The sequence below is a fragment of the Talpa occidentalis genome, unplaced genomic scaffold (genome assembly GCF_014898055.3).
Source record: "Talpa occidentalis isolate TD23 unplaced genomic scaffold, MPIMG_talOcc4v2.1 talOcc4.17, whole genome shotgun sequence".
Taxonomy (NCBI): Eukaryota; Metazoa; Chordata; class Mammalia; order Eulipotyphla; family Talpidae; genus Talpa; species Talpa occidentalis.
Genome location: NW_023601754.1, coordinates 42,693,348 through 42,708,150, shown reverse-complemented (window position 1 = coordinate 42,708,150; position 14,803 = coordinate 42,693,348). Strand labels below are relative to the sequence as shown.

The following is a 14,803-nucleotide window of genomic DNA, read 5'->3' as shown; positions in this document are numbered from 1 at the left end:
TCTCCACCCCGAGTCCTCCCGCACATTCACTGTTCAGCCTGTTAATCTCCAAATGTGACGTGGTGGCCGGGGAGCCAGGTTGGCATAGTGGATCCTGGCCGGGGAGCCAGGTTGGCATAGTGGATCCTCCATCTTTGGGCACTTGGCTGTCCCCTGAGTGCTGTGACCTGGCCAGGACCCGCCTCCTGGGGCTCTCATCTCCCGTGTCCTCATGGGCCACAGCCACCGGCAGCCTGGCGAAGGACTCCTCATGGGTCTGGAAGGCTCTCCCTCCGTCAGTCCCATGAAGTAGCCCCCACCTCCCTCTCTGCTGTTCTCTGAGCCTGTCCCTTCCAGTCTGGTTCCCAGGCCATCTCTTCAGCCTCTTCTTTGCCACTGTCCTTGGTCAGCTTTTCCTCGCACCTTCCTGGCAAGAAAGCTCCAAAACTTCAGATCTGGCCCACAGCTTGGCCTCTCCCCCAACACTCCCCACTCTAGGGTCACACACATTGTTAGGTCCAATGTGCTCCTTAGCCACCCTCTTCTTAGAAGCGCTTTGCTTCTGCACTGCCATGTCCTCCTGGCTTCCCTCTGCCTCCTCAGCTCCTGTCCCCTGGTGACCTCACCATCCTCCCCTCTCCACACCAGCAAGTTCTCAGTGCTGCAGACACTGAGGCCCTTCTGACAAATATTTTGTAAAATCTTTTCTTCCCCTGATGAAATTCCCTAGCAACTTAAAGGTAATTTAAAACAAATTGATAAAAGGCCCTAATTGCAATACAAAGGAGAGAAAGGGGGGTGATTTATGATAAATTAATACCTAAATGCTTGGGCCAGGACAAAGGCAGAAGACACTGTAGACATCTGGTGGCCGAGCCCACTTAGGATGGCTGCTTTTAGCATTGTGAGTAGTAGGACCACTTAATAGCATTGTGCCAACACCTGCAACTTGACACTTCAGACTAGTTGGCCAATGAGCATTTTGTACAAATACAGATCACCATGGACGTGAGAGTTTGCTAATGCAGCTGATCCAAGTATCTTAACTTGGTGACTCAAAATGTGGGGAGCAGAGCTGCTGGCTGAGATGTGCTTTCCCCAGATGGCGAGTGGCTCTCGGCAGTGGTTCAAACAGAACAGTTGTTCCTCCATCTAAACAATAGGTGTATTTCTAGAAATTTCCATTCCTTTTATAACCATGCAAAAAAACACACTGGAAGAAGTACCATGGAGTTAAATTCAGGTGATCATGTGCTGGGTCCCTGTTCAGACGGGGCTGCCCTGCCTGGACAGGGTGCCCCCTCCTGCACTCTGGTCCACCGAACACAGCGCCTTCCTCAGACACCTCCTGAGGGGTGCTAGATCCTGGGGTTCCCTAGCTTTTCCTCATCTCCTATCCTCACCAGGCGTGTCCAACAGGCATCCCCAAATGGAACTCACATCCTTCCCCCCAAACAAGACCCCCTCTGTCCATGAATAGCCTCATCTCCCCCATTATCACCACCACCTCGGTGTCTCAGGCGGCACCTGTGTGCCAGGCACTGAATGCTTTTGTCCTGGGTGAATGACAGTGTGAATCCCCGAGAAGGGTTCAGAGAGGCTTGGTTTCCGGGGACGTTTGTCAGACCCTGGCTTTTTGGGTGTCAGGGATGGGTTTTCTTTTGCAGGAGGCAGTATTATTCATCCGCTGTCCTCCACTCCACCCCCACCCAGTGCCTAGCACAGCTCTGTGCACATGTGCCCGGCAGAGCACAGCTGCTGTTTTCATTCTTGTCTGCTGGAAGAGGGGGTGGACTGGGAGGCCTCTCAGCAGCTTCCTGTCTTCCGGCCCCGCAGATGTATGTGTCCCATCTGCAGGGAGCCCAGCCACACTCACCTGCCAGGACAGAGAGGGCCAGGGTGAGACAAGCGACTGCTTTTGGGTCCCATAGCCAGACCAGGGGGTTCCTCTTCTCCCCATCAGTCCCCAGCCACTGGGATGAGTGCGCACACTTGCAGGGCATTTGCCCTGGGCCCGATGTGACTCCCTCTTACAGCAGCCTACAAGGTACTTACCTCTCAAGTGAGTCCAAGGTCACACAAGTAGGCAGTGGCGGGGCCGGGATTTGGGGATTTTCCAGAGATCTTTCTATTATTGATTTCCAGTTCCATCGTGGTCAGAGAACATCCTCTCTAGGACTTTTATCCTTTCAGATTTCTTGAGACTTGTTCTGTGGCTGAGCATATGGTCTGCCCTGGTGACTGCCTCTGTATTCTTCTGGTGGTGGGTGCAGTGTTCTGTAAGTGGCAGTGAGGACCCGTAGGTTGATAGTGTTATTCAAATCTCCTCCGTCCTTACTGATTTTCTGTCTACTTGTTCTATCAATTATTGAGAGAAGAGTGTTGAAATCTCCACCTGTAATTGTGGAGAAATTACATCCGTTTCTCTTCAGTTCTATCAATTTTTGCTTTGTGAATTTTGAAGCTCTATAATTAGGGGCATAAGTATTTAGGATTGTTATGTCCTCTTAACGAACAGGACCCTTTGTCATTTATAATGTCCCTCTTTATTCCTGGTAACATTCCTTGTTCCGAAGTTACTTTCAGTTTATCTAGCCCCTGGCTTTCTTGTGCTTAGTGTTTCTGTAGTACAGTTGACCCAGGATAACATAGGGATTAGGAGTGCTGACTCCCTGTGCAGTTGAAAATCCATATATAACATCCGACTCCCCCAAAACTTCACTACTGATGGACTGCTGTTTGCTGGAAAGCATTACTGATAACATGAACAGTTGAGGAACACATAAGTCCCATGTTACATGCACAATATATTCTTACAGCAAAGCAAGCTGGAGACAGGAAGGTGCTATTAAGAAAGTCATAAGAAATAGAAAATACAGGGCCTCCCCTGGTGGCACAGCAGTTGAGCACTGGGCTGCGAGGCTGCCTGCAGCCTCTGCAGTGCTGGTTAGTTCCCTGGCCACCAGCAAGGGTCCCACAAAAAAAAAAAAAAAAAAAGAAAGAAAAGAAATAGAAAATACATTTATAGTGCTGAACTGTATTTGTTGACCCTGTCAGTCAGTGGTGTCTGTTTCCGAGAAAATCCAGGCATGAGTTGATCCATGCAGTTCAAACCCATGTTGTTCAAGGGTAACTGAATGTCTTTCCCCTCCCTTTCACTTTCACACTACCTGCATCTTTATATGTAAAGTGGGTTTCTTATAGGTGGCATGCACTCAGGCCTTGGAGCAGGGGGTGATAAGCCTTTTCTGTTTAGGACCAGATAGTAAATAGCTCAGCCTTTGCAGATCCCCAGGTCTCTGTCCCAGCCATGTAGCTCTAGTGCTAAAAGAGCCACGCACAAACAGAAATGAATGATTGTCGCTGGGTCCAAATAAAACTTTATTCATGGACACTGACACTGGACTTTGCCTTGTCTATGTTATTTGTAGTGGAATATTCCTCTCTTGATTTCTTTTTTAAACATTTTTTTTAAAGATTTATTTTTATTTATGCATACAAGAACCAGGGTGTAAGCCAGAGGTGCAGAGGGGGAGAGGTTTCACCAGAGACAGAGTGGGGAGCAGAACAGGTGGATCTAATAAAATACACGGCTGAGGGGAGCAGTGGGCAAGACGGGAGAGGTCTGCTGCACCATGTGGGTCAGCTCCCTGGCTGGGAATCAAATTCATGCCGCAGTGGCTGCCAATAGCTTGATAGTGCTGACTTTAACCCATGCGCCACCAGGGAGGCCCTCTTTTTTAAACATTTAAATATGTAAAAATTGTTCTTACTTTGTGGACTGTACAGAAACAGACAAGTCAGAGCAGGCCTGTGGGTCAGAGCTTGCGAACCCGGCAGGAGAGTACTCCTTTAATGTAAAGACTGATTGGGTTGGGTTTAGATTTACCAACTTGCTGTTTGATTTATTTGTCCCATTTCCCTCTTCCCATTTTTTTCTACCTTCTTTTGGGTTTATCAAGATTTTTAGGATTCAGGGACTCCCTGGTAGTACAGGGGTTGAATCTCAGCACTGTCAATCTATTGCCAGCCACTGCAGCACAAATTCGATCCCCGGCCAGGGAGCTGACCAACATGGTACAGCTGACCTCTCCTGACTTGCCTGCTGCTCCCCTCAGCAGTCTGTTTCATTACATGTTCCTGTTCTGCACTCCACTCTGACTCTGGTGATTCCTCTCACCATCCATATCTCTGGCCTACACCCCAGTTACCAGTTGTTACCAGTTCTTGTATGCATGAATAAGTAAAAATAAATCTTTAAAAAAAGATTTTTTAGGACTCTGTTTTAGTCCACTACTCAGTTATTAATTATACTTCTATTTCATTTTTCCTAGTAGCTTCTTAGGGTTTATAAAGTGCATCTTTGATTTATTACAAATACTCCAAAGTGACATTACACTACTTCCCATAAGATGTAATACTCTTGGGCCTCCCCTGGTGGCGCAGGCAGTTGAGCACAACGCTGTGAAGCTATCTGTAGCCTCTGCAGCGCCTGTTCAATGCCGGCCAGCGAGAGTCCTGTCGCGCCCACTGCTCCCTTCAGCAGTATATTTTGTCAGTCTGCCTGTTCTGTACCCCGCTCTGTCTCTGGTGAATCCTCTCACCCTCCCGCGCATCTGGCCTGTATCCCGGTTCTTGTATAAATAAATAAATAAATCTTTAAAAAAAAATGATGTAACACTCTTAACACAGATACTTCCATCTCCATCCGCCATTTATGCTACTGTTGCTATATATAGCACTTGTACATATTGGTGAGCCCCAAGGTGTATTAGGGGTGTGTGTGTGTGTGTGTGTGTGTGTGTGTGTGTGTGCGCAGTAAATGTCTTGTAAAGAATTTTTCCTAACAAGAATATGTCTTTTATATTTACTAACACACCTGCCATTTCTATGCTTTTCATTTCTTCACATACATCCAAATGTCTATCTAGAACTCTTTTCCCCTTACCTGAGGAACAGTTTGGAACCTTTCCTGAAGAGCAGGTTTGTTGGCAATTAATTTTGTTTGTATGAAAAAAATTGTTTCACACAAAAACTGTTTCTTCTTTGACACATATTCCACTGGGTATGGGAGCCCAGGTTGACTCCTTTCTTTTGGTCGTTGCATTGTCTTCTTGCTTGCTTACCTTCTGGCAAGAAGTTGCTTGTCACTCTCACCTTTGAGCCTCTGTGTGGTGTATTTTCTCCCCTCCTGGTTGCCTTAAAGACATTCTCTTTATCACTGGTTTTCGGCAATTGATTATATGCCCCTTGATGTACAAGTATGCATATATGACTTGACGTCTTGGCTCTGCAAGTTTATAATATTCATTAACTTTTGTTCCTGTTACCCCTCTTTCTCTCCTCTCTTTCTGATATTCCAGTTACATATGCAAAACCACTTGGTATTATTCCTCAGGTCACTCAACCTCTGTGCTCACTGTCAGTCATTTCTTTCTTCCTGGTGCTTCATTTTAGATAGGTCAGATTACTGTCTCCCAGCCCCCCCATTCTTCGCTGCTGCCTCATCTCATCTGTGTGCTTTATATTCATGTTTTTCTTTATATCCCTGAGTGTTGTGAATATATTTGTAATAGCTGTTCAGTGCCCTTGTCTGCTACTTCCATCATCTCTGCCAAACTCCAGCTGTTTCAATTGATGATTTTTCTCTTGGTATCACGCATTTTACATTCTTTACATGGCTGAATATATTCCTTTAAAGAGTCTTGGGCTTTTCCTGGCAGGCAGTTATGTTACTTGTGGACTGTTTTCGTCTTTTCCAGGCCTGTTTTTAAGCTCTTTTGGGACAGGTGTCACAGAGTCTGGTTCTCAGGCTAACTTAACTCTCTAGGTGGTCCTGTTTGGAATGTGTCATGTATCCAGTAAACTCCCTCTACTCTACTGGAAGCAGCTTAAAGATTCCCTGCCCTGTGTGAGCGCTGTTTGTATGAAAAAAATTGTTTCACACAAAAACTGTTTCTTCTTTGACACATCATTCCCCTGAGTATGGGAGCCTCTCTTTAAACAGTTGACCTCTCTTTAAACAGTTGTTCTTGAGTTCTGTATAAGCAATATACTGGCAGATATTCAGCCAAATACCCAAGGGGACCTCATGCCGATACTGGGAACCCCTTCTCTGTGCAGCTCCCTCCTCTCAGGTATGCAGTCCCTCATATTCCAGCCATCAGGCCTCCCTGACCTCTCACTAACTCAACAAGTTTGCTGTGCTGCTTGGGTTTCCTTTCCTGGCTCCGCGTTCTCTCCATTAAATCCAGTCAGACAGCCTAGACTATGATGGGGCTCACTGCGTTTGTTTCTCTCTTATGGATTGGGGTCCCGTTGTGCCTGCTGTCCTATGTCTTTTTAAAAAAAAAGATTTATTTATTTATTTATGCATACAAGAACTGGGGTGTAGGCCAGAGGTGTGGAAGGTGAGAGGATTCACCAGAGACAGAGTGGGGAACAGAGCAGGCATATCTGCTGAAATACACTGCTGAGGGGAGTAGCGGGCAAGACAGGAGAGGTCTGCTACGCCATGTGGCTTCCTTCCTTGCCGACGGGGGATCGAACTTGTGCTGTGGTGGCTGGCAGTAGCTTGATAGCACTGTCTTTAGCCCCTGCGCCACTAGGGAGGCCCCCCGTCCTATGTCTCTATAAACAGTTTCCTAAGTTATGTCCAGTTGTCCGTGTTCACAGTGGAAGGATCTTTCTAGACCACCTTATTTTCTTATATCTGGAAGAGGAAGTCTTTGGAAGCAACATTTAAACCCAGAGAGTCTGGCTCCAGAATCTGTGCTCCCAGTCTTTCCACTAGTTGGCAGTCACTGGGCCTTCTAGATGTTGGGGTCACTGAGGGCAGCACTGACAACGGAGTACACAACCATGGGGGTAGGGGAGTAGAGGTGACTCCAGCCTGTGGCTCACCCTTCCCACCCCTCAGGTGGGCCTTCACCTTGATCATCATCTCCTCCTACACGGCCAACCTGGCCGCCTTCCTCACCGTGCAGCGCATGGAGGTGCCCGTGGAGTCAGCCGACGACCTGGCAGACCAGACCAACATTGAGTACGGCACCATCCACGCTGGCTCCACCATGACCTTCTTCCAGGTGGGGTCACCGGAGCCGCCCAGGCTGGGTGCCAGGATGCCCGCCGTGCACAGCAGCTCAGGGGGGCACTGGGAGGGCCTCCCAGGTCAGAGGGACTGGCTATTGGGAGAGTCGAAGAGGCTGGGGAGCAGAAGACATGCCTGTACCCTCTTGGGGCTGCTGCTGTCTGGCTGGACTTTCACTGGGGAGCAGGGGAGGAAGGCAGATATGAGATCGATATTGAATCAGTGCTGGACAGAAGAAACAGGGTTCAAGGAGGCTGCGAGCAGGGTCAGGAAAATAAGCCAACAGAGAGGATGCTGACTCCCTTCAAGGTGAAGGGAACTTGTCCCCATGTATTCTGGGTGAGGGGAAGGAGTCAAAAAGAAAACAAGTCTGGCAAAGGGGTTTGGATAAGGGGGTGCTGAGGCATCGATGCCAGGATAGCTGATTGGACCCAGGAAGTGGGGAGATGGGAATGGTTACTGAGCAGAGGGGTCACCTTCTTAAAGCTGAAAGTTCCCTTTGAGGCCGGTGGGGTAGACCACGGGTCTGGAGAGAGGAAGGAGGGGTGGACTCACAAGTCCCCAAGGTGGGTGCTCAGACCAGTTCCAAGGTGGGAGGCCAGAGGAGGGGCCTGTGACAATCTAGGAAGGGCAGTGTCGAGACCTTCTGTGGAAGAGGCAGAGAGCCTGGGGGGAATGGTAGTGGCCTACATACACCCCCTCTTGGGACTTGCCAAGGGCGTACTTCGCAGAAGGTTCCCTCGGGTGTATAGCAGCAAGTAAGCTGTCCCATTTGGCATGGACGTGGCCCTCCTTGAACCAGCCCCGGCGCTGATTTGGAGTCTAGTGTCTGCTCCCAGCGTCAGTGAACAAGGCTAGAGAGTGCTAGGAAGGCAGGCTGGGTGAGTTGCCAGACCCAGGGATAGAAGAGAGAGACCTTTGATCCTTGTCTTGACTGGGCTGGTAGGTGTGTGGCTGACTTGAAACTGGCCTTGAACAGTCTGTCTGTCTGTCTCTGTTGTGTCTTTCTGTCTACCTCTGATCTCTTCATGCTTGCCAATTGAGGAGACAGGGCTCGGGGGAAAGGCAGGGGAGGGAAGACCCTTACCCCACTTCCCCTATGCCCCCTCTTTGCAGAATTCGCGGTACCAAACGTACCAGCGTATGTGGAACTACATGCAGTCGAAGCAGCCCAGCGTGTTTGTCAAGAGCACAGAAGAGGGCATCGCCCGCGTCCTCAACTCCCGCTATGCCTTCCTGCTCGAGTCCACCATGAACGAGTACCACCGGCGCCTCAACTGCAACCTCACCCAGATAGGGGGCCTCCTCGACACCAAGGGCTACGGCATCGGCATGCCGCTGGGTAAGGCAGCTGTGGGACCGGGGAAGGCAGTGGGGACCCTCAGGAGCGGCCGAGGACTGGGCCAGGCCCTCTCTGAGGCAGGCTGGTGTGTTGTGTGTGGCCTTGGGTGAGTGACATCACCGTCCTGAGTCTCTGCAACCTCATTCTGCAAAGCTGGGCCTAGGTATAGCGGGCTCCAGCCCCACAGGAATGGTTGGGGAGCCCCGGGAGGCTGCATGCACAGCTTGCCCATGTGGGCCAGGACGCTTGCCTAGCTGCCTCCCCAACTTGCCCACGGGCCCCTCGAGGGTGAGGACCTAGTTTTTATTTACTTCCTATTCTCTGCACCAGACCCCACCGCTTGACTCAAAGCAGGCTCTCAGCAATGGATGATGGATGTTGTTGCATGAATGGATGGTGGACAGGTGGCTGGGTGGCTGGGTAGTGGGTGGTTGGGTGAATGGCTAGGTAGATGGAAGGAAGGAGGGAGGAATGGATGGATATTTCAGGTAGATTTGGAGGGAGGTGCCAATTTATACTTCAACATCTACTTTTCCAGGGCTCGGTGCTGAAAATTCACCACCAATTTTGTCACCCGATTTTGTCATTTTCGTTTGTAAAGCTGTCTATATGCCTATGGCTGCTGCGTTAGTTACCTGCGCCTGCATAACAAATTACCCCAAATCTTAGCAGCTTTGTAGGGAGTCGTGTAGCCTGGTGCTCTGGGGGGGCAGGCTCTGGAGTCACACCGCCCTGGAATCAAATCCCAGCCCCCTCCTGACTCAGCACTTGACTTTAGGCAAGAACATCACCTGTCTCATTGAGAAAACAGTCAGGGTCGTACCTGCCTCACTGTCTCATTGAAATAATTTCTGTAAATCAAAGATCTGGCACACGATAGGTGCCTTATAGACCCCAAACTCCCCCCTCGCCCTCGCCCCTACATGTGGTAGGTGGTCCAGAAGACATGAGCACAGACGATAACATGGGCTCCCGGGGGCCCACGCATCCTGGGGAGGATCTGAGGGTGGGAGGAGCGAGGTGGTGCCGGGAATCCGTTCCCTCGTTTGGCAGACCTGGGGATGCCCCTCTGCACCAGGCACTGTGCTGGATGCTGTCATGCAACAGCAGGGAGCTGCACCCCCCAACTTCTACCAGGGGTACAGACAGACAATAAACACGTAGCTGTGTCATGGTGTCAGTGGGTGACAGATGCTCGAAGTGGTTTAAGGGGAAGAGGCTGACTGGAAGTGAGGTGTTTGGTGCCATTTTAAAGTTAGTCAGAGAAGACACCCCCTATTTCCTCCCCGGTGGAGGCACCTTGGAAACAGAGATCCCTGCCAGAAGTGAGGGTGGGAGCATTCTGGGCAAAGGGCCTAAGGTGGAACTGTGCCTGGAGAATCCAAAGAGCCAGTGTGGTTGGAGATGAGAGAGCTTCAGGGGGTGCCAGGGGCCCCGGGGTGTCTGGGCTGGTGAATGCAGGACCTTGTAGGCATGGGGTGTCCAGGCCTGTGAATGCAGAATCTCATAGGCATGGGGAGGACTTTGTTCTGGCTGCGAGGGGAAGCTCTTGGAGAGTCTGCAGCACAAGGGAGACCCAAATGTGTTTCTGAGATTGTCCGCTGGGGTACTGGGTGGTGGTGAGGGGAGGCCGCAGGACGGAGACTGTGACAAACATGACATGGGGTGTAGTGGTGCCTGGCCCACTCAGGGAGCACATCTCAGGTGGCAGGGAAGCCACGGCGAGGGAGCAGGTAGAGTGGGTAGGCAGAACTCGGGCCCTCACGGCCGTCTACGCCTCATCCACCCGGTGCAGGCTCCCCGTTCCGGGATGAGATCACACTGGCCATCCTGCAGCTTCAGGAGAACAACCGGCTGGAGATCCTGAAGCGCAAGTGGTGGGAGGGAGGCCGATGCCCCAAGGAGGAGGACCATCGAGCTAAAGGTCAGCCATCCCGCACGCGGTGCCCACCCTGAAAGTCCCCATGCAGCCCCTGCCCACAGCCTGACTGCGCGGCTCTCCCCTCCGCCCGCAGGCCTGGGCATGGAGAACATAGGTGGTATATTTGTCGTGCTCATCTGTGGCCTCATCATTGCTGTCTTCGTGGCGGTCATGGAATTCATATGGTCCACAAGGAGGTCGGCAGAATCTGAAGAGGTGAGGTGGTGTGGGGGTGTGTGCAGAGAATGATGGGGTCCCCAACGTGTCAGGCATGAAGCAGTGGCACGGGGGGCCTTACTGGAACAATGTACAGGACAAGGAGGGGCCAGGAGAGCACCCTGCGAGCTCCAGGGGTGAAGGGAGTGGAAGAAGAGGTCAGACAGAGAACCTGGGCTGGAGGAAGGACAAGGACGGAGGAGGAAAAGCTGCACAGGCAGAGATGAGGACGGGGGAGAGGAGGTGAGAAGGGCCACAGGAAATGCACATGGCGGGGCGGCAGAGGTAGTGAAACAAGAGGAAATCAGAGGAGAAATGGAGACAAAGGCAGCTGACAGCAGCTGCAAGAAAGCACAGACTTGCCCGCTGCTCGCCCGCCATATTCCAGGTTGCAGGTCCTCACTGCTGCCCAGATGTGCTGCCCTCCAGCTTTCCTGACCCACTTGCACTCCTAGCCGGTTCTGACCTTCCCCGCTCTCCACCAGTTCCCAATCTCTTCTCCCCATTCTCACTTCTAGCTAATGACCTTGCTTCTACCCCTCTGAAAAAGCAGAGGTGTCAGAATAAAAGGCACAGAGCCATCCCTACTTGTAGCCACTACCTGAGCCACCTCCACATGCAGCCACTGCCTGGGCCACCTCTACATCTACCCACTGCCTGCGTTCTCAACTCGCACTATTAGTAACTCTACATGATCCACCTCGCTCCTAGCCGAGGCACCCTCCACCCGTGTCCCATCTCTGCCACTGCCTTCTCCTTCCCAAGGACACCCTTCAGCAGTTTTCTCCTTCCCTCCTGCATCATCAGTTTCCTCTATTGGATTCAAGCCCGTCAGCATACAAATGTGCTGCTGTTTCTCCATTAAGGGAACCCTGGCCTCGCTTCCCTTCCCAGCCACCACCCTTTTTCTCCCTTTCCCCTCCAGCCTCGAAAGACTAGTTGACCCCTGCCGTTCCCAGTTCCTCTCCTCTCCTTCACTCTTGGACACAGTCCAGTCAGATTCTGTCCCCCCTTCTCCCCTGAAGCCACTTTTAGTCATCAGTGACCTCCACATCTGAAGCCCAGTGCCAGTCTCGGGCCTCAGCTGACAGAGGTAGCGACAGGGCCTCAGCACCGCAGTCACTCGCTAACACCCCCTTCCCTACTGGCTGTTCATTTTCCTCCTGCCTCTCCAGCTACTCCTTCGTTGGGGGCTCTAGGGCTTGGTCCTTTGATTGCTTCTCTTCTGCTTTCCTCCACCCCCCTGGTGATCTCATCCAGCGTAGCCAGTTACATGCTCGCCTTCCTATATTCATGATCTACTAGTCCACGTAACAAATGACCCAATATTTAGCAGCTTAAAACAGCAAACTTCTATTACTTCACAGTTTCTGTGGTTAGGGATCCAGGAACAGCTTAGTTGGGTGGGTCTCTGCGGAGGTCACGGTCACAATGTTGGCTGAAGGCTTGACCAGGGCTGGAGGATGTGGATCCACTTCCAAGCTGGCTTACTGCCTCGAACTGTACCTGTGGGGTTGTAACGTATGGAGGTGACTGAGCAATGACACAGAGAGGCCAAGAAGATTTTTATTATTTACATTTCCCGGGAGGGAGCACAAGGCACCACACAGCACCACAGGGGGAGCACTGGGTTTGGTGAGGCCGTGGCAGGAGCCAGGAGCAAGCTAGGTCAGAGCTGCCATTGGAGTTTCCACAGGAGAGGTCAGGTGGGCAGAGGCAGCAGCTTAGGACTGGTGTGGGCAAAAGCAGTGGACTCTGGTTAGGGGCATGGTCTCGAGTTGTCTGCTACAAGCCTTGGGTTGATTCAGGGCAGGAGAAATACTGGCTTGGAGTGTAAGAGTTAGATAAAAGGGGTGACAGGGAGCAGACACTGGGATCGGTAAGTTTGTGTGCGAGGAAGGTCAGCTCTCTAAGAATCACTAGCTCTGGAAGGAGCAGTCGCTTCCTGGCCAGGAAGGTTTTTAAGACATAAATGCATCCGAAGATGCTTTAAGAAAACAAAGAACACGATCGATACTCCATTCACATGGCATTTAGCAGGAGGCCTCAGTTCCTCGAATTGTCCAAACGCTGCTCGAGTGTCCTCACGGGGTGGCAGCTGACTTTCCCCAGAGCCAGAGGTCCAGGAGGGAGCCGGCAGAAACCACAATGTCAGCTGACCAGGCTGATTGTATTGGTCACACAGCGACCTTGATACAAAGGCAGAGGGGACTCTACAAGGTTGGGAACATGGGAGTGTGAGGGAGATGCCTGCCATACCCCCAAATGTGTACCTCACACAGGGACCTTGAACCCAGGCCTGTCACTTCAGCTCCATACAGACATCTCACTCCGATCCAGTTCCTGCCCATCCGCCCACCACATCATCACTATGGTTGCTCAGGCCAGAGTATGTGGAGGTATCCTTCACGCCTGCCCCTGCTGTCTGACCGCAGCAAATTCTGTTGGCGCCACCGTCCGAATTTCCCCACATGCCAACATTGCCCCATCCCCTTGGTCCAGCCATTGTTATCTCTGCCCTGGGTGTCAGGAGCAGCTTGCCCCATGGGCCTCTTCCTCCTGGCCTTGGCCTCCCTGCAGCCTGTTAACACAGCACAGAGTGATGCCATGAAAGCATAGTGGTCCTCTACTTCAGACTCTGGTGGCGCCCATCTGACTCAAAGATGGCCCGTGCTCACAGTGGCCACTGGGCCTGCACAAATGGCCCCATGTCACCCTCTCTCCACCTTACCACCCCATTCCCAGCCATGAGACACTGGCATGTCCTGCTGAGCCTTCTGCCTGCTCCCCCCACCTTTCAGGCCCTCTCAGTGACTATCCCCTAACATAGTCTCAAAATCCCATGTCACTACTCCCCACTTCTTGCTCCTGGCTAATTTTCCTCCAAAGCACCCATCACCCTGGAACTTCCGACATTACATGTCATCACCACTGGAATGGAACCTTTAGGAGGGCAGGGAGCTTCTCTCTGCTTTGTTCTCTGCTGCATCCACAGTGCCAGGAACAGTGCCTGGCACACCGGAGGCCCTGGCTGAATTTGCCTAGTAATCACAGCTGCTTGAGTAAGAGGCAGAGGGTGGAAACCAAGTCGAAGGGAAGGCCTAGGGGCCATCGGGAAGTTTGGAGTGAAAAGACCAGCAAAGAGAGGAGAGACGGTGAAGGGCAGGTTCAGGGACAAGCCCCAGTGAGACGGGAGTGGAGAGGAGACAGAAGAGGGGAGACAGCAGCACGGGAGCCCAGGAAACCGGGAGGGAAGTGGGTGGGAAGTGAGATGGTGGGAGGAAGAGGAGGTGAAAATGGCCGCCGGGAAAAGTGAAGGAGTTGGAGGGCGGGGAGAGCTCGGAAGGCGTGAGGAGGGGGGAGGAGGAGGGGAGAGTTTGGAGAGAGCTGGAAGAGGCCAAGAGGAAGAGGGGTCGCTGAGGCCTGGGGTGGGGGGGCGGCGAGCAGAGCCGGGAGGGTGACCCCCGCCCCCGCCGCCCGCCCGCAGGTGTCGGTGTGCCAGGAGATGCTGCAGGAGCTGCGGCATGCGGTGTCTTGCCGCAAGACGTCGCGTTCCCGCCGGCGCCGGCGCCCGGGCGGCCCGAGCCGGGCCCTGCTGTCGCTGCGCGCGGTCCGCGAGATGCGCCTGAGCAACGGCAAGCTCTACTCGGCCGGCGCGGGCGGGGACGCGGGCGGCGCGCACGGGGGCCCCCAGCGCCTCCTGGACGACCCGGGGCCGCCCGGGGGGCCCGGCCCGCCGCCCCCACCCCCTGCACCCACGTGCGCGTCTGCCAGGAGTGCCGGCGCATCCAGGCGCTGCGGGCCTCGGGGGCCGGCGCGCCCCCGCGCGTCCTGGGCGCCCCCGCCGAGGCCACCAGCCCGCCCCGACCGCGCCCCGGCCCCGCCGGTCCCCGCGAGCTGGCCGAGCACGAGTGACCGCGGGCGGGCGGCCGGGCGCCCGGACTGACCGCAGGACTGGAGTCCGCCCCAGGCCCCGGCCGCCGCCGCCCCCCCAGCGGGCGAGGAACAGGACTTGTGCCCGGACACCGCGATTTTGCCTTCGGTTTCTGGTGAAGTCCGAGGCCCGGCTCCGGAGCCTGGTGCGCCCCCTCGTGGACTCGCCGGTGGGCGCCGCGGACGCCCGCTCGCCGCCCCCCACCGCGGACCAAGGGCGCGCGGGAGCCGAGAACTCCGGGGCCCGGACTGCGGAAGCCGCTCCCGGAAGCGGGAAGCAGTCCGCGGGGAGAACCCCATCTTGGGAATGCTCAGGCCCCCC

General features: G+C 53.4%; 1 protein-coding gene across 1 annotated transcript in view; it reads left to right on the top strand.

Annotated features, from left to right (window-relative positions):
* Positions 1-14,463, top strand: part of GRIK5 (glutamate ionotropic receptor kainate type subunit 5) — a 50,601-nt gene extending 36,138 nt beyond the window's left edge. Inside the window, 6 exon segments of the mRNA XM_037516663.2 lie at positions 6,899-7,064; positions 8,186-8,411; positions 10,207-10,335; positions 10,427-10,548; positions 14,036-14,273; positions 14,276-14,463. Coding sequence (XP_037372560.2) covers positions 6,899-7,064; positions 8,186-8,411; positions 10,207-10,335; positions 10,427-10,548; positions 14,036-14,273; positions 14,276-14,463 — 1,069 coding nt within the window.
* The last annotated feature ends 340 nt before the right edge of the window (positions 14,464-14,803 follow it).